Source organism: Peromyscus californicus, unplaced genomic scaffold, assembly GCF_007827085.1.
Source record: "Peromyscus californicus insignis strain IS unplaced genomic scaffold, ASM782708v3 Scaffold_5__1_contigs__length_169319896, whole genome shotgun sequence".
NCBI classification, from domain to species: Eukaryota; Metazoa; Chordata; class Mammalia; order Rodentia; family Cricetidae; genus Peromyscus; species Peromyscus californicus.
In genome coordinates, this window is record NW_026294573.1 from 142096515 (window position 1) to 142116311 (window position 19797).

Sequence of the window (19797 nt, forward strand, 5' to 3'; positions counted from 1 at the left end):
CATAGACACTGGGCCCAGCAGGCCAAGCACTTGCCACATCCCCAGCACTCATGTAACCAGGGTATGGTAACCACCTGCAAATTCAGGTGCTCGGTGCTCAGGAGGCAGAGACAAGGGCAGTGCAGCAAGCTGGCTGGCTACGCTAGCCTATGCATTGAACTCTGGCTCACGGGGGTAACCGTGCCTCAATATAAGATGGGGAGTAATGAGGAAAACAGTCAACATCAATCTCTGGCCTCCATACACTTGCACACACATGTGTACATGCATTCACTACACACATGCCTCTACACAAATGCATACCACACACACATACATACACAAGCCAAAAAAGGGAATCATATACATAATGCAAAGAAGTAGACATATGGTATTCCAATAAAAATTTATTCATGGGTATGCCAGTCTGCATTTCATATACTTCACATATGACATAAAATAATCTTTTGCATTTTGTTCTAAGCATTTAGAATGTAAAAACCATTCTCAACACTTAAACTGCACAAAAACAGGAAGAGTAACTTTGGTCTATGGGCTACTAATTTCCAACTATCATTGCACAAGAATAAAGACGTGGAAACAAGGCATCATTGTGACATGCATCATTTTGTGTATGAAATATATGCTTTTAGAAAGCCATGGGAAGGTGTGTAGATGCATTCAATTCAGAGAGTCATAAAACTTGTTTAAAAAGACACATTGGAAATTCAGTTTAATACATATTAGAATCTAGCAGAATTTTCTTACTCTTCTGCCTCATACAAATAATTTATTTTCTTTGTGTGGAAAGTAACTTCCTAGAAAGGGAAAGGCAGGAGTAGAGTGAATTCGAAGCCTGCCCAAGCTTTGTGGAGAGTTCCGGCCAGCTGCATTGCTGTGGGACTCTGTCAAATGAGAAAGAAAAGAAAAATATCCTACTTAGGTAGTAACTCCATGGTAATACTTAGTGGTAAGATTTTAGAAGTTTAAGGAGTCATAGATACAGCTCACTGTGGGAGCACCCATTAGACCCTGGTTCCATCCCCCCACACAAAAATATTTTATTGAATTTTCTGTAATATTAGGGAGACTTTTGAGTGAATGATTACTTTAAATATTTTTTGGTTTCTTGAAATTATGAATATTTTAGATAAATCAGATGAAAGTATTTTAACTTATCAGTAGATGAATAATTTAAACATTCTATTTCAAAGTTTAAAACACAAACATTCATATGTTCATTTCTGAAAGGTAGGTAGTTTTAAAATTACTAGATGTTACAATATTGTCATATATTCATAGTACAAGAAAAAAAGATAAATATAATTTACATATAAATATGTTTGTATTTCAGTAAAAATGGCACAGCTGGTAACTCTCTTAAAGTACATTACCAAAGCATTATTGTAGTCAGTATTTAAACACTACTATTATTCTTCATCTACAAGGCATTTAGAGATAAACATAAGACATTTTAAAAGAACATATAATGTCAACTTGCACTTAGTGAACTCCACATACTTTGTAGTAGCTAAAATAGACCATTTTAAATGGTCATTTCCTTAAGAGTTCTGTTTTTAAATTTCTTCAGCCTTCTGGAAAGCCTGAATCAGCCAAACTTCAAGTGGCAGAATGGCATGACAAGGCTACAGCCAACCAAAATAAGCTGCCATTGGGTACCACAGGGCTGCCCCCCTGTCAACCTGGCCGTCATGCAGAATCGAATACTGACTGGTGAGGACAGCCTTCATTTGTATTGCAGGAATTACGTGTTGGACTTTTCTAACTAAAGAGAACAACAGACCCTAAGTGAAAGCTGTCACTGCCCACCCTCCTCTGCAGTCAGCTCTCTCACTGTCCTGTCTGCCATGTTCTTGCAGTGTACGTAATAAATGCATTTTCCTACTATGAAAAAAAAATTTTTTTGCATTGATTCATAATCAATTATGACATAAAAATTGACCCTTTTTTTTGAGACAAGGTCTCATTCTGTAGCCCTGCCTTGCCTGGATCTCGCTCTGTAGACCAGACTGGCCTCGAACTCACAGGGATCTGCCTGCCTCTGCCTCCTGAGTGTGAGTGCTGGGATTAGAGCCTTGAAGATGTCAGAAGTGGGGTTCTGGGGAGGTGCTGTTCAGTCTCTGAAAAGCACTCTTCTCATTGGTGTGAATGTCAAAAAAGAACAGAGATAAGGCAGATGAAAACTGGAATGAGAATTTCCAGGAACAATAAATTAAAATATAACAGGAAAGTGTCAATACTTCGTGTAGTGTTTCCAGAAGAGTACCATCATTTTCAAACTCTCAGCACTAGACATATATAAAATTGAATAATATTTTTCTTTTCCTTGATGTAAAGCATGATATGACCCTTTAAAATGTTTTTATAATATGCTCACACATGAAGAACTTAACTAGTGAAAAAAAGTATTATCACTAAAACGTGAATTTGAAGCCTTTTCATAATTAATCAGTAGTTTTCATAACAGTATAAAGCAATTTCCTTAGGAAAAAATCCTGCCAATTGGAATATCTTCATTTTGAAAATAAAAACATAAGACATTGCTTTCAGAGAGTGGTGAAACTCAGGCCTCAGTGATCTGAGCACCCAGGAACTCAGGCAGTGAGAGCAGAAAGTGGTACCCTGGGAACAGTTCTTTTCATGGGCACAGTCAGTCACTGGGAAGCATCCATGAGCACTTGTCCCAAGGGCCTGTTCAGTGATGGCTCTCTGCAGTCCAGCAACATCATCCAGTGCCCTCTTCTTCCAACTGCATGTCACAGATGTTTCAGTTTATATTTAAACTGAATATCATTTAATGGTGGCAAAATTCCCAAGCCTGCCCTGGACTGGTCTAGAGGGGGACACTTGACTTGGCTCTCCACAAGTTCCAGTTCAAAGTATGAAAGCATTAGAATCAAAAATTGCTTGATTTCTTGGACAGCAAATAGTCTTCCTGGACATATTGTAGCTCCTGATCCAAATGGCATGTAGAAATACTTCAGTTTGTTCCCATTTTTGTAGAAGGAGGTCTTTGTCTTCCTCTTCTCATCAAGGTACCGATCATATTTAAAAGTCTGCAATAAAGAGACAAGAAGCCAATGAACTGTTTTGATAGAAAGTTGTCTCACTCTTGACCTGGAAGACCCAAAGAGTAATTTTCTACTAATAGCTCCATCCTCGGCAAGTTAGTGTACACCCAATGCTGAACTAGGTGGTACTGGAAAAATCTTATCAAGAGCTGATAGACCAAGAAGCTCTAGGTGCCTCCTGTTCTGCCTGGACTCATTCCTCAGTTAGGCAAAAGAAGCAAAGGGTTCTAAACAGATGATAGAAGGAGCAAATCAAATACATTACCCTCCATTAGTATGGACTTGGAAGAAGGTACTTTTTAAGGAAAAAGAAAAATGGTAGCTTTGCTCTGACTGAAAACTTAAACTAACAGAAACTATGAAATGAAGACTATCAGTACTACAATTTCAAAACTCTTGCCTCTATCCAAAGTTTCCAAAACATATGAATATTTACTATAATAAAGGGGACAGTCCCTATGGCTTCAATGAGCAGATCAAAGCTGTAATTCACCTCGATACTGAACTTCAATGAGCAGAAACTTACCAGAGGGTCTGGGTAGATTTCAGGATCCAAGTGCATTAACTGTGGATAAAGAGCTATGATGTCGTCTTTTCGGATGTTATAGGAACCATCCTCAAGATGTAGAGTGAAATCCTCCTTAGCAGTCCGGATATTCAAGGATGCACTGGAAAGCCTCAGAGCCTCCTTGATGATGCTATCTAAATATTTTCAAATAAAAGTAAGAGAGGAAGGAAGGAAAGAGGGTGGAGAGAATTTGCATATTAAACACATTTTCAAGTTATTTATTTTCATGTTGATGGGTGTTTTGCCCGCATGTATGTATGTGCACTATGCACCTGCTCAGTGTTTGCAGAGGTCAGAATATGGTATCAGATCCTTTCGAACTGGAGTTATGATGGTTGTGAGCCACCATGTGGGTGTTGTGAGTCAAACCTAGGTCCTCTGAAAAAACATGAAGTGCTCTTAACCACTGAGCAATCTCTCCAGCCCTGAATTTATGCATTTAAAGGCTACATAACATAATGTCTGAAATACTTCTGACAACCTATATACAAAATAAACAAATAAAACTTGTTAACAATAACAACTTAAAGTTAACAAATAAAAACTTCCCAAAGCTGATTCTGTTACCACTGTGCTGTTATTTGTGACTCAGCTGTTCTGAAAGATACTTTCAAACTAAATAGTTAAGTCATTATTTCTCAACCTGTGGGTCTTAACCCCTTTGAGGTCAAATGACCCCTTTGCAGGGGTCACCCAAGACCATCAGAAGACACAGATATCTGCATTATGATTCAGAACAGTAGCAAAATTACAGTTATGAAGTAGCAATGAAAATTATTTTATGGTTGGGGTTCACCACAACATGAGGAACTGTATTAAAGGAGTGCAACATTAGAAAGGTTGAGAAGCACTAAGTTAATAATCTTTTGGTACGATGCCATGTTCTTCACCATCAATGGGAACTAGATAAACATCTCTTACTTTGTAGAATATTAATCTTATTTCTGTAGGACACTAAACAGCTAAGAAAATTGGAAAAACTGGTAATCAATTTTGTGTGAATTATTGTTGACTATTTTGGGGATTAAGCATACTGATAGAGAAATATCTTTCCAAGCATTTCCTGAATCTACCATTCAGTGTTTAGAAAATCCCATTTTCAGCCATTCAGGATCTGATGGTGTGAAATGACACCCTGCATCTAGGTAAAGGAATGTAGGCGCAAACTAAACCTCAGAATCGCTGGAGTCTAGGAGAGGTCCAGTCCTGCCTTCCCACCTCTAGTGTCAGCTGCCCTGTTCCCAGGGTTCACACCATGATTGTGAACACCATGTGTGCAGTCACAAATGCTTAGCTCTTGTGAGAGAAGGGACGCGTCCAAAGCAAAGTGACAAGTCCAACTCCCAAACCAGGCAGCGCTGGATCGAGGCTTTGTTGCTAATAAGCTAAACTGCCCTCAAAGCATATGTGGGCTTCTGTCCTTCACAGAAGAGGACATGAAAAGAAGATTGTTTTACTATAAACATGTGGCACTTCTGTATCTTAGAAAATACAGAAACAAGGGAAGAAAAGCCTCAGTCACACCACCCAAGCTGATCATGCTTTCCTGATTGTACCTTGTTTACACTTAATTCCATGCTTCCTTAATCCTGAGTTCATGGTTTTGGAGCACTAACAAGGAGGCAAAGGACACAGTGCAACTGAGTATCAAAAGTCCTATTCCAGTGTTGCCACTGTTCCAGCCTTTGATTCCGGCATCATCCCACCCCCTGGGACTCAGTTCCTTGCTTGTTAGATAAAAACGGAAATGTCCCTAGTTATCAGACTACTGTGGGGTTAGCATAATATCAAGAACATAGTACAATATATGTTGAGCATCGTTACTGGTGATGTGACTGAGGGGTAGCATGGGAAACACACCTAGTACTGGCAGGTCGTTCAGTTGCATTTGATCCAAATAAATGGCATTCCCTCCAGGGCTGGGCTTTTGGCCAGCACTCTGTAATGCTCCAATCACTTCTTCAGAGGCTGCTTTCAATGCTTCAGGACTCCTATGAAAAGAGACATGGAAAATATTTCCTTATTCAGAAATATGCAAGTAAATAAGAACTCCATTTCTCTCAATGAGGTTACCATGTTACCAGGAAGTATGCAAGGGGAGGTGGTCACGGTACCAGGGAGTATGCAAAGTGGCATTGCCATTTACTTCTGCTGTATTCTGAACTGTATTCGTGTCCTTGAATTCATGAAGGGGCATTAAAGGGTCTTTGCTATGTAAAAGCAAAGCTTTGGTCAGGTCTGTATGAACCAATGAGTCTAATAAGGGCTAGACATTCATGCGATGAATATAGTAACTCAAAAGGAATATTTCACCTAACAAACAATTACAGGGTATTGGTTACTTCCCAAGTAGAAATTCAAATTTACTCTTAAAATTCATATCATGGCTTCAGAACACTTATGTTATTTACACTTATGTTACTATTTTTGAATTGTGAGATAAAGGATACTTCCATCAATGCATGGAAATTTGTTGGTGGCTGTTTGAAATCCACTTTACCTGATTACAGTGAACTGAGCCTCAGAAATGTTTGACTAACACATAGCTGTTTAACTTAAAATATGGCTGCAGTTCATAGGTGATATGAAATTGATGTTGCAACTCTGTAAATCTGTGAGACAGCAGGAAAACAGGAATGTTCAAATTAATAAGGAGTGGCCTCTGTCCTTAGGACGTCTGCAAGTCAGTCATCATTTAAAATGTTTTTATCATGATGAAGATTGCAGTCACGGATTTAATTTGACCTTAAGAGGAAGGCTGTGGGGTTAAAGAGCAAGACTGGATCTTAACAAGTGCTGGCTGATCCATCCTGTGGCTTCTGGGACATCCCTTTCAGTGGGATTGTGTTCCTACAAAATGCTGCTTTTGTTATGCATATGTTAAACATGGGCACTGAGTATCACGTTCTTGACCAATAGCAAAGAAAGTTCTACTATTCTTTTGGGACTTTTAGCTAAAATTGTAACTTCTGTCACTATGAATAATAAACACTTAAATTGCTAGTCACCTGATCATTTGAAATAAGCTCCAGAAAGTTGCAGGAATGGTGTTTGCTTGAGATGCCCAGAGGATAACGAGGTGCGTCTTGGCCTTCTCCATGTCGTCAAAGGTGGAGAGAGTGTCGTTGAGAAACATGCGCAGACGGATCAGTTCAGAGACCTGGTCCCTCACAGAGAGGTTCTCATGCTTCAAGCTCTCAGCCAGCTTTTCCCGGGCCTTATGCGCCGTCTTGAACAAGTGAATAGGAAGGCCTGCTGCCAGCGCTGGAAAGACGTGATCAAATTGCTTGAAGTTGTCAAGGTTGTTGAGAATAAACGCTCTTTGTGCGTCTGGCTTTGAAGTATCTCTGCCAAACAGAGTTAGATATCCGGCTTCAAACATCACTCGGTAGCAGAAGGCGTACATTCCTTCGGTGACCCAGGCAGTACTCTTTGATTTAGGAAGGCCAGGACGCCTCATGACAGAATGCAGGTTTTGCATCATGGCTTCAGAGAGTGAATGCAAAGCTTCTCCCTGGAGGGTTTTTGTAAAAGTGTTGTTTATGTTTTCCGTGGTATTTCCATCATTTGGGTCAATGCTTCTGTGTCCAAATGCCTGGCAGAAAATAAAATCCATCAAAGGGGGAGGGGCTAAACCTGAGCTAGTCACTGTTAAGAAATGTCTGGAAGATAGATTCAATACATTCATACTTCTCTGTCTGGCTTTCCCATATCGATTCACAGCACTTTCCAAAGGCAGAGTAAGATATACTCTTCCTTTAAGGTTGAGTTTAATCCCAGCTTCTCAGAGAAGCTTCTCTGGACTACCCCATCATCTTTGATGTAAGACTAACTTGATGTTAATTTTATCTTTACCTTTTTATTCTCTGTAGACACATTTTAACCAGACTTCAATCTACTTGATGACAGAGACTGTCTGATATTTTCTTGTAAAAATTCAGTAAGTTGTTTTCTCTACAATAGAGATTCTTGATAACATCTAAATGATGCTTAAATATACAGTCTACTTCTTAAATTAATGAAATATTTGTGTGCATGGATGTGGTAACAGTTGTATTGAATGTTAAGTCTACCAGCACTCTACTCTGAGTGTTGTATAGACAGCATTGAGGTTATGAATCTGTACCTTCCTTATTCACAGTGTCATCTGGCTAAGGAAGTACTTACAGAATGCTTAATTTGTGTATGTCATCATCAATTTCAAATTTACATCTACCTTGAATTTTTAATACTTAGTACCAAGAGACTTCCTGATTTTATGTTCCCTCTATCTTACAATCTAATAACACTGGAACAACTAAATAAACTAATGCATTAACAGACTAGGAAACAAACCAAATCTGTATAAACTAGTTACCTTTGCAGAAGTAGTGTAATGAAATTTTTTCCAGTCAAAATATTTTCCATGACATAACACCTTATGGTATGACAAGGAGTTTGTGATGAAGTGGACATATTTCCCCATTAGTTTGCAGGTAAAAACATGACCATGCTTCCTTTGATTGGCTCTCAGGAACTCAAGAGGATTGGACCCAAATTTCAGAGCACAGCCCAGGTATGGAATCAGCCCATTCTCCAGTGGAGGTTCCCCTACTTTCCTGTAAACAGATTTGAGAGATTTGGAAAACCACATGTTTGGCATTTTTATGAAAGCCAGGTTTTTACTGGTTTCTACCACTTATTTCAAGCTTCATAACTACAGTTCGTTGATACTTCTTGTGATAGTTACTCCATTCTTTTACTAAAACAGTGGGTTTTTTAGCCTACTAAGATATTGGTGAAAGTGATTACTAAATCTACCCACTTATCAATCCATCTACCAACCCATCCATCGGTATATCCACCACTATAAATACGTACATACCTACATTCATCAAGCATTCATTAAATTGTTTACTATGTCTATGTCAATAGTGTCAATATAACCAACAAGATTCTTGCTCTTGTTGTAGCAATGAAGCTATTATCTAATGCTTAGACCTATTCAATGAATCATTTGTCCAAATGCCTAAAATGTTTCATTTGTTCCCTTTCTTTGAAGATGTGAAACACCAAATAACAGAAAAGGCTACAGGAATGAAATTTTTAAAATCTACACAACTTAAAAATATTGGCATTCTGGGGTCTGGAGGTGTGGCTCAAGGGTGGAACTCTTGCCTAGCATATATGAAACCTTCCACTTGATTCCCAGCTCTGAAAAGAAGGGCATTATTATTCTGTGATGATATTTGAAGAGAATAGGAATCCCATTTGAAAAAATAGAATATTATAAAATGAAGTTGGGGGAGATAAGCATTGGCAGATTGTCAACTATAATTTACTGATATTTAGCTCTCTTAAATGTTTTATTAGAAATTATAAGCTTACTTATTTTCCAACATGAACTACTTATCTCTTGTTAGAATAACTGAATATAATTGATTTTTCCTTTCTTAGCATTAAGATAAGCTATTTAATTAAAACTGGAAACTATCAGACATGACTTAAAATAACTCAAAGGGCAAAGAAAATTTTAAAACTAAGACAACAGACAGCAGTGTACCTCACTGAAGATATGCTGGGGTATTCCCATATTTTAATGTTGACGTAACAAAAAAAACGAAATGAACACATGCTTAGCCAGAGCATCTATTCAGTTCATATGACAGAAAGAACCCTTCCAAATACCACCCTTGCTAAATGCACTCTTCCCAGCTTAGGTTTTTTTCACACATGCTCACACAAACATGAATCAATAACTTATACATTTTTTAGTTATGTTTAACAAGATCTGCATGACCATCAGTGTATGTGAATATTCAAAGGGAAACTGTCTACATCTTGTCAGGTTTAGTCAAAGAAGAATGGCTTTAAATTTTAGATAAAAATACTAATGTACCAGTATTTTTAAAAACTGTATAATAGTGAAGGTAAAGAATGATAGAAACAAGCTAAAAGACAAATTAAAGAAATTCTTTCCATACCTTCTCCTTATGCCAAAGATAACCCATATGCAGCAACACACTACCACAGCAATCCCCCAAATCAAAGAGATGGTCATCATTTTGCAAAGCAGGAAAAATTCCCAAGGTCTTTGCTTAGCCAGGTAAGGCTGCCCCCAAACAGTGGCTCAAACTAGACTTTTTATATGCATAGGACCATGGTCCAATAACTTGAACTTGGGTGACCAAAGCAAACAGCTATTTGTCCTCCTGTTAGAAAAAAGAAAAAATAGTATTACCTGGCCTTGAACTAAGTCCATAGTATCAGAAGAGGTTCCAAAACAAGCAGAGGGCTGCAATACTCGATAAGCCAAAGATCTGTCCCTCGTGTGCTGACATAACATTCAGGCCCAGGGACAGCAGCTAACATTGTGCTTCTGCGTATGTAAAGAGTAGAAGTAAACATGCCACAAATGAGTGCATCTGTTAAAAAATATTGAGCATGATGTACAACAAAACAGGCAGAAGCTTTTCATCATGGTCAGTTATGTTGTGACCTTTGGGGGCATTAATTTAAATAATTTTCCAGAAATATACAGCAACCAATCCAAAAGAATGAGAACTGGGTGGAACAATTTTCTTGTTTGATTGCCTGGTGTATTTACAAATTCACAGGTGTTTCATGTGCACTGTGACATGTTACTCTCATCATCCAAAAAGAAAACTTCTCTCGGTACCTCATCTTCTGGGTAGCCATAGCTTGTTTTGAGAATACAGTCTTTACCAAACTTTACTTGTAATTAAGATGTAGTTTACTTCAAGTAAAGACTAAAACACTTCTTGGTAGAAACATAAATACGAATTCATGATTTACCTCTTATGCCACTTGCACTATAAACTGCTATACATCCTCCCAAACTTGATTCAGCATACTCTTTTATTCTGTTCTGGAAGTTGAACCTATGGCTCTACTTCTCCACGGCAAGCACTCTACCACTGAGTTACACCTGAGCTCCCTGTTTAACACACATATTAACTGAGCTTTTTTTTTTTATGTTCCAGGAACTCTTTAAAGATATTCTGGTTTCAGGTATTAACAAGATAGGGAAGTTCATGACTCTCATGAAGATTGCATTCTAGTGGGGAGACTGGTGGTAAAATATGTGTTGTACATACATAAAACGAGGTGGAGAGACCCGTTGAGGGTAAAGGAGGCTTGAGCAGACTGAACAGAGAACTCTTCCCAAAGAGAGGACACTTGAGATGAAACAGCAAAGGCAGAGTTCCTGAGTGGAGGGTGAACTTGACTTGCTAAAAACCAGAAAGAAGGTAGCATCAATTAGAGAAGAGTGATAGGAAATGGGGTTAGGTTAAAATAAGAGACAAAAAGATAAGCAAAAGCTGATTCCTACAGGGATGCCTCAGAGAAGGGAGAGGATCTTGGAAGGCAATAGGTCAGTATACTGTTGTGAACATTTAAAAATCCACGGGACAATGTCAAATTGACAACTGAATGTAAGTATCTGCGGTTAGGTGAAGGGAGAGCAATGGAGATGTAAATCTCAAGCCATCAGCATTGGATTGATAGTTAAAGCCAAGAGACCCTCAGCCCTCCCTAGAAGAAAGTGAAGCAGATGCAGTAATTAGAGTATGATACCAGGCTACATGACACACAACAGGCCATGTGACACCAGGCCAGGTGACACCAGGCCACAGTGCATTCTATTCCTCAGTGTCAGTCGGGAGCAGGGGGAAGGGGAGGAGAAGAAAGGATGAAAGGAAGATAGATAAAAAGTACATACATATATGTCTCCAGATACATATCTATATGAGGTATATATACACATGTTAAGTCATTTCTATTAGTGTGTGCTTAGAATTCTACAACATAAAGTTATTCTACAGGACAACTTATTCAACTAGTTCCCTATTGGTAAATATTTGAGTCCTTTCTAGTTTTTGCTGTGGACTCCACACTTGATAGTTTTTGCCTCCCTAAACAGAGCCCACAGATCCTTTATTATGTGGTTTATGACCATAATCATTAACATCAGTTGCTATGCAGCAGGATAGATTTTTTTCTCAGAATCTATGAGACCTCCTAATGCTTTCTGCACATTAAGTATGTTTATATTGCTTTTATACGATGACATATTTTCTTCTCACATGGCTCTTGAGGAGCCTAACCCTTAGGCATCCAATCACCACAGATTAAATGGGGGAAACAACAATCTCAGATCCAAACAAACCATCTCTTCAAAGTCACCTGTCTCCTAAATCACAGCAGACAAAAAATAGACAAGAGAAGCCATAGGTAGTCTCTTAGTACTGTCTTTACAACTTCCCAAGAATCTGTAATTCTCTGGAGATAAGGAGGTTTCAAAACGAGAAGGGAAAAGTAATCTCATAGCCTAGGCAAGCTTCCTGCAGGCCGGTTTCTTTACCCCCACTCAGAACTCTTTCCAGTGGGGCCTGGCTGCTGCTTATCTTGATGTCTCTTATCCTGTCCTTTTCTTTTTACCCCCTCACTTGTAGCACCTTCTCTATGTCAACACCTGAGCACACACATGAGACATGTACACGGGACAGTGGAGACTTGGAGATGCACACATACAGAGACAGGTTCACACGACAGTGGAGACGATGAGTCAGACTTTGGCACTGTTCTTTGTTAAGCACAGGCTATGTCTTTCCTTCTACGAAGCCCAATTGTTGCTGCTGTGTATTCACAAACAACATCTAGCAGAGCTTCTAATCTGGGGCTGGAAATTCTAATGCTCACTACAGTCGAAACTACTAGCAGACTTCAAGGAAATATCTAAACAATTTTTTTTTGATAAATACAGTGCACGAAGTTTTATGCCTGGGTTTAGTGACTTCTTGGTGTGTTTTTAGCATAGTACTGGTACTCTGCAGTGTTCAATGAATTCTGCCTCAATGCACAACTCTTTTCCTTAATTCCCTGTTTCAGGTGGTAAATTTTTATTATTCTCTGTATGTGTCTCTCTCTGTCTCCCTGTTGCTGTCTCTGTCTGTGCCTGCCCCCCCCCCCCACACACACACAGAGTGGCACCTATTGCATGCCCAGCACTGAGCTAGTGCTGGGACACAGAGTAAACACAACAGTGACCCTGACCTATGGAGTTTCTGTTACAGCAGTGTCAGTCAGCAGGTGCCCTGAAAAGACAGGGTTATTGTTGCCAGGAGACCTGACATGTCAAGTTGAGTTTATTTTAACCCCAATGCTTCTTTTGTATGTCAGTTTTTTCTTCATTTGTGTAGGATATTATAGAAGAGCATAAGTCCTGTTGTTTGGAAGAATTTGATCTTGGCCTCAGAGATTACAAGGCCCAGTGCCCCATTATCATACATAAAAATGGACAAAACAGGCTGGAGAGATGGCTCAGCAGTTAAAAGCATTGCAGAGAAGCCCTGTTTGGTTCCTCGGACCCACACAGGAAAGCTACAACTGCCTGTAATGTAACTCTAGCCAGGAAACCTGATGCCTCCTAGCCTCTGTGGACACCTTCACACAAGTGGTGCATACAGACTCATTCAGAAACAAATACATATGCATAAAAAGAGAAATATTTTTTTAAAAAGACATCGATAAAACATGGGATCTTACACCAGAAGAGTAGAAATGAAAATGAAACCCCAGAGCTGTCAGCATATAAACACTGGTGGCACTGTACTGCCTATTTGGAAACATGCTAGCAGAGCTGGGGGTAGAGCTCAATGGTAGGAAGGCTTGCCTTGCTCTTCTATAATATCCTACACAAATGAAGAAGAAACATGTGGGTCCCTAAGCTCAACTCCCAGCACTGAAGAAAAAGAGAAATGCAATAAGCGAAGACTGCACAAACAAGTTGATTGCTTTAAATGAAGTGAACTGTCAATGTGGCCAAACAACTATGCCACAAGTCTTTTGGTGACTAATTGCTTTTCTGAGCTCACAAGTCATTATGGAGGAGCACAGCTGATTTGAATTAAGATGATTCTTTGCCTTTTTCAGGTCTTCAAAATCAAAACTCTGTTTGAGGTATGTATCTCAGAGTCAGTTAGCACATGGGCATGCTGGAATGGGGTGGTAAAGTGTCCTGTGATTACTTGGGGCTTTCATAGTAAATTCTTGGGAAATGCATCTATTCACTTTTGAGCTAAAGCTTTATGAAGCTGTAGAACAGAACTACCTATGTCATGATAAAATAGATTGTCTGATTTTCAAGAAAATTTTACCTAGGCAGGGAAGCACATGGCTGTAAACCCAGTACTTGGGATGCTGAAGCAGGAGGATTGCCATGACTTCAAGGACAGCCTGGACTACATAGTGAGTATGTAGTCAGTCAGGACTATATAGCAAGAATCTGTCTGGAAAAAAAAAACACATCATTTTGAATCCTGAATTCCTCGTTTTAGAATTATAAGTACCTAGTAAAACTCAGATATAAAAAGACATGTGTAAGTCATCGGCAACTTCTTAAGTTTAAGGGTAGTAAAGGACACCTTATTACAGAGGGAAAGTGTAACATGCCACCATCTAGCTACGTACTAATTAGTACTTATTTCATGTATTTTGTTCACATTACGTATCACCTGCTTTGTAAAAGGCATTTCTTATGTGCTGAAGATACAGAGATAAACAGACAAAAGGCGCCTCTGCTTCTCATGAGGATACAGCCAATCAAAAGTTAGGAGAGACACTGTTTGGCTTCTGGCACTATTTCTGTTATTAGGGAAGGTTAAGCCAATGCATTAATGTTTGGTGTGAAACCCTTCACTGTCTTGCCTCACTAAACCACATGATAGCAGTATGAGATGAACACTGTTGTCCCTATGTGCAAATGACCTGATCCAAGCCCTGGCACCAAGGCCCCATCAGTCTCTGCTGTATTGTGCTGCGTTCAGGGAAAACTCTATTGCCCAAGCTACTGGAGTCAAGGCTAAGTCTTTGCTTTGCTTTTATAATTCCACCTCCATCTCAGCCTAGTCTATAAAGCTCAACTATGCCATCAGCTAATGGAACCAAGTCGGCCTCACCAGGGAGGGTGAGGGTGGGTAATCTGTATTTCTTAATTATAAATTACAATTTCAAATGAGCTGTACAAACATAATACCTTAAACAAGAGCAGTAATATACATACAGTATAACAAAATTAACTTTAAATTTGTATCAATAAACTAAAATCCATAGCAATGTAAACAAGTTTTTGCTCTTTAAAAGGAGATTCAACAATCTACCCTTTCATCCTATCAAATCTGTACTATCCCCTTTACTTTTTTAGAAAGAGATTGCATTTATAATCAACCTCCTTTAAATACAAATAAACATTTATAAACAATATTTTGGGAATTTGGGCATAGCTTCTCATACTACTTCCTGCTGGTTGGAGGTGCTGGCAATCTTATGGGGATCCTGAGAAAATTAAGAATTATAGTTAAGTCTTGGCTGTAGTAGTCTGTGAAGGCTGGATCATCTCAGCCAGTTGCTTTGAAGTTGATTTTGGATGTTGGATCATCTGGGCCATGGTGTCATTAGAGACCTTTCATGGGGTCTTGGGTGATCAAAACATATTACCCTGGAAGCAATCCATAGGTTCTCATCTTTTCCAAAACAACATATCCTTAGACACAAATTTTTTTTTTATTTTTATTTTGCAATACAATTCAGTTCTACATATCAGCCACGGATTCCCTTGTTCTCCCCCCCTCCCGTCCCCCTCACCTTCCCCCCAGCCCCCCCCCATTCCCATCTCCTCCAGGGCAAAACCTTCCCCACAGACTGAGATCAACCTGGTAGACTCAGTCCAGGTAGATTCAGTCCCCTCCTCCCAGGCCGAGCCAAGCAATCCTGCATAGGCCCCAGGTTTCAAACAGCCAACTCATGCAATGAGCACAGGACCTGGTCCCACTGCCTGGATGCCTCCCAAACAGATCAAGCCAATCAACTGTCTCACCCATTCGGAGGGCCTGATCCAGTGGGGACCCCTCAGCCATTGGTTCATAGTTCATGTGTTTCCATTCATTTGGCTATTTGTCCCTGTGCTTTATCCAACCTTGGTCTCAACAATTCTCGCTCATATAAACCCTCCTCATTCTCACTAATTGGACTCCCAGAGATCCACCCAGGGCCTAGTCATGGATCTCTGCATCCAGATCCCTCAGTAGTTGGATGAGGTTTCTAGCACGACAATTAGGGTGTTTGGCCATCCCATCACCAGAGTAGGTCAATTCGGGCTGTCTCTCGACCATTGCCAGCAGTCTGTTGTGTGGATATCTTTGTGGATTTCTGTGGGCCTCTCTAGCACTTTGCTTCTTCCTATTCTCAAATGGTCTTCATTTACCATGGTCTCCTATTCCTTGTTCTCCCTCTCTGTTGTTGATCCAGCTCGGATCTCCCGCTCCCCCAAGCTCTCTTTCCCTCGACCCTCGCCTTTCACTACCCCCACTCATGTCCAGGCTGTTCATGTAGATCTCATTCCATTTCTCTGTCATTGGGTGATCCCTGTGTCTTTCTTGGGGTCCTGTTTTCCAGGTAGCCTCCCTGGTGATGTGAGTAGCAGACAAGTCATCCTTGTTCCACATCTAGTATCCTGCTATGAGTGAGTACATACCATGTTTGTCTTTCTGAGTCTGGGTTACCTCACTCAGGATGATTTTTTCTAGATCCATCCATTTGTCTGCAAACCTCATGATGTCATTGTTTTTCTCTGCTGAGTAGTATTCCATTGTGTATATGTACCACATTTTATTTATCCATTCTTCAGTTGAAGGGCATCTAGGTTGTTTCCATGTTCTGGCTATTACAAACAATGCTGATATGAACATAGCTGAACAAGTGCTCTTATGGTGTGATTGAGCATTCCTTGGGTATATGCCCAAGAGTGGTATAGCTGGATCTTGGGGGAGATGGATTCCCAATTTTCTAAGAAAGCGCCATATTGATTTCCAAAGTGGTTGTACAAGCTTGCATTCCCACCAGCAGTGGAGGAGAGTTCCCCTAGCTCCACATCCTCTCCAGCATAAGGTGTCTTCAGTGTTTTTGATCTTAGCCATTCTGACAGGTGTAAGGTGGTATCTCAGAGTTGTTTTGATTTGCATTTCCCTGATGATTAGGGATGTTGAGCAATTCCTTAAATGTCTTTCAGCCATTTGAGTTTCCTCTGTTGAGAATTTTCTGTTTAGTTCTATAGCCCATTTCTTAATTGGACGGATGGGCATTTTGATGTCTAATTTCTTGAGTTCCTTATATATTCTGGATATCAGTCCTCTGTCAGATGTGGGGTTGGTGAAGATCTTTTCCCATTCTGTAGGCTGTCGCTTTGCCTTGTTGACCGTATCCTTTGTGCTACAAAAGCTTCTCAGTTTCAAGAGGTCCCATTGATTGATTGTTTCTCTCAGAGTCTGTGCTACTGGTGTTCTATTTAGGAAGTGGTCTCCTATGCCAATGCGTTCAAGACTACTTCCTACTTTCTCTTCTAGCAGGTTCAGAGTAGCTGGATTTATGTTGAGGTCCTTGATCCACTTGGACTTAAGTTTTGTGCACGGTGATAGATATGGATCTATTTGCAACCTTCTACATGTTGATATCCAGTTTTGCCAGCACCATTTGTTGAAGATGCTTTCTTTTTTCCATTGCTTAGACACAAATTTTAAGTCAAGATACCTTTAAAATATATATATTGGAAGCCCAGTAGTGGTGCATGCCTTTAATCCAGCACTTGGGAGGCAGAGCCAGGCAGATCTTTGTGAGTTTGAGGCCAACCTGGCCTACAGAGCAAGATCCAGGACAGGCACCAAAGCTACACAGAGAAACCCTGTCTCAAAAAAACAAACAACAAGAAAAAAAGGTTAAATATGCAGATTGGTTTAACTCAGCAGCATTTGTAATCAAATGTCTCTCTCCAATTAAAAATCCCTAAGACAGTATAGTCCAGACTCTCTGTGTCTATCTTTATGTTGCTTAACTTTTATATTATTTTTATTGTCTCTTTAAAGACTTTGTTTTAAAACTATCTATTTTTATATAATTGTTCTATCCCCCTTTTCCTCTCTCTTCCAAGCCTACTTGCATTTTTACACATAATATAAACCATACCATTTAGAGGTTTATTCCATCTGAATCTGTCTTTTTATGAATCTATTGCTTTAAACTGCAACATGGCTAGAACTGAAATGGCAGCCTTGGCTGCTGACTCCACCCACCTCAGCTTCCCAACATGGTGGAAGTAATTGACCACCAGTTCTGGGAGCCATTCTTTTGGCCGATTCTGGGAGGCAGTGGGTCTATGCCTCTATCAAGGAGCATGTAGCCCAGAAACTAATTTTTTTTTTTGGTCTGTGCTAGCAAAAGCTAAATCTGCCAAGCGGTGTGCTGTGTGGCTTGGAGAAACCTCTGTGTACTGTGGCAGGAGTCTGCTGTGCTGTAGGTCAAGCCTGCACACCACAAACCTGCCATACAGTAGCTCATAGCTTGCCTAATAGACCCAACTAGGAAGCTGTTTCAGCTCTGTTTAAGAATCTTTTTTAAAAGCTTTCTCAGGTTTTAGGTGGACATTCTTGGCCCACATTGGATGCTAAATGTAGACAGAAGGTTCTCCAGTCCTGCCCAGCTTCACAGTCCCACAGCTGCTTACAAAATAATCACTCAGTGGCTTAATATTATTTACAAGAGGTGTGGTCTATGGCAGGCCTCTTGCTAGCTAGCTCTTATATCTTACATTAACCCATTTCTATTAGTCTAGGTTTTATCATGTGTTCTGTGGCTTAACGGTCTGCTGGTATGCTGTTCCTTGGGCAGCAGTCTGGAATCTCACCTGCCTCTGTTTTTTTTCTTCTTGTCTCTTTCTTGGATTTCCTGAAATTTTGTGAAGCCCTTTCTTTCCTTTCCCCTTTATGTTGTTCTAGGGATTGAACTCAGGTGGCCAAGCGGCTTGCTCACCCTCTTTCTTTCTCTTTTTTTCCTTCCCTTCTTCCTTTCTTCCTTCCTTTCTTTCTCTCTCTTTAACTAATTAAGTTTATTTACTTATTTTACATATCAACCACAGTTTTTTCCTCCCTCTTCTACTCCCATTTCCTCCCCCTACCTCCCCTCTGCACACCCCCATCCACTCCTCTGTTTCTGTTTAGAAAAGGGCAGGCCTCCCATGCATAGCAACGAAGCATGGCATATCAGGCTGCAGTAAGACTAGCCCCTCCCTTCATATTAAGGCTGGACAAGGCAGCCCAGTATGAAGAATAGGGTTCCAAAAGATAGCAAAAGAGTCAAAGACAGCCCATGCTCCCACTGTTAGGAGTCCCATGAGTAGACCAAGCCACACAGATGTAACATATATGCAGAGGGCCTTGGTCAGTTCCATGCAGGCTCCCTGGTTGTTGGTTCAGGCTCTGTGAGGCCCTATGAGTTCAGGTTAGCTGTTTTTGTGAGTTTTCTTGTGATGTCCTTGACCCCTCTGGCTCCTACAACCCTTCCTCCCTCTCATCAGCAGGATTGCCCCAAGCTGGGCCTGGGAGTGGCTGCATCTGTTTCCACCAGTTATTGGATGAAGGCTGTCTGTGACTCTTGGGGTAGGCACCAGTGTATGAGTATAGCAGAATATCGTTAGGCATCATTATGTTGACTGGTTAGTACAGGCATCTTGGTTAAAGTTTCATTCTGAGCATTGTTGCTGCTTACTGTAAGGTTTTGCTTTTTTTTTTTTTTTTTTTTTTTTTTTTTTTTTTTTTTTTTTTTTTTTTTTGGTTTTTCGAGACAGGGTTTCTCTGTGTAGCTTTGCGCCTTTCCTGGATCTCGCTCTGTAGACCAGGCTGGCCTCGAACTCACAGAGATCCGCCTGCCTCTGCCTCCCGAGTGCTGGGATTAAAGGCGTGCGCCACCACCGCCCGGCAAGGTTTTGCTTTTTGTACTTAATGTTTTGAGCTTTTTGTTTTGTTTTTGTTTGTTTTTGAGACAGGGTCTCACTATGTAGCTCTGGCTGTACTGAAACTCACTCTGGAGATCAGGCTGGTCTTGAACTCAGAGATCTGCTTGCTTCTGCCTCACCTTGCCAATTCCTTAGCTGATCCTGTTTCCTCAGACTGGAAGTCTCTGTGTCCTCATCAGAATGGGTCTCAGCTGACTGCTGCTAAAAGCCTAAAAGCTTAGCCAGGCTATAGTTCCTCGTCCTCACACCTTAAATACCTTTCTGCCTTCTGCCATTACTTCCTGGGGTTAAAGGCCTGAGTCACCATGCTTGGC

General features: G+C 40.3%; 1 protein-coding gene across 1 annotated transcript in view; it reads right to left on the bottom strand.

Annotated features, from left to right (window-relative positions):
- Positions 1 to 366: 366 nt before the first annotated feature.
- The window catches only part of LOC128097696 (cholesterol 7-alpha-monooxygenase), a 49352-nt gene continuing 29921 nt past the window's right edge, over positions 367 to 19797 (bottom strand). The window contains exons 3-9 of the mRNA XM_052718357.1: positions 10737 to 10871; positions 9860 to 9997; positions 7997 to 8237; positions 6648 to 7234; positions 5500 to 5630; positions 3598 to 3773; positions 367 to 3056 (exon numbers count right to left, since the gene is read on the bottom strand). Coding sequence (XP_052574317.1) covers positions 2757 to 3056; positions 3598 to 3773; positions 5500 to 5630; positions 6648 to 7234; positions 7997 to 8104 — 1302 coding nt within the window. The 5' untranslated portion in view covers positions 8105 to 8237; positions 9860 to 9997; positions 10737 to 10871 and the 3' untranslated portion in view covers positions 367 to 2756. The remainder of the gene's footprint in view (positions 3057 to 3597; positions 3774 to 5499; positions 5631 to 6647; positions 7235 to 7996; positions 8238 to 9859; positions 9998 to 10736; positions 10872 to 19797) is intronic.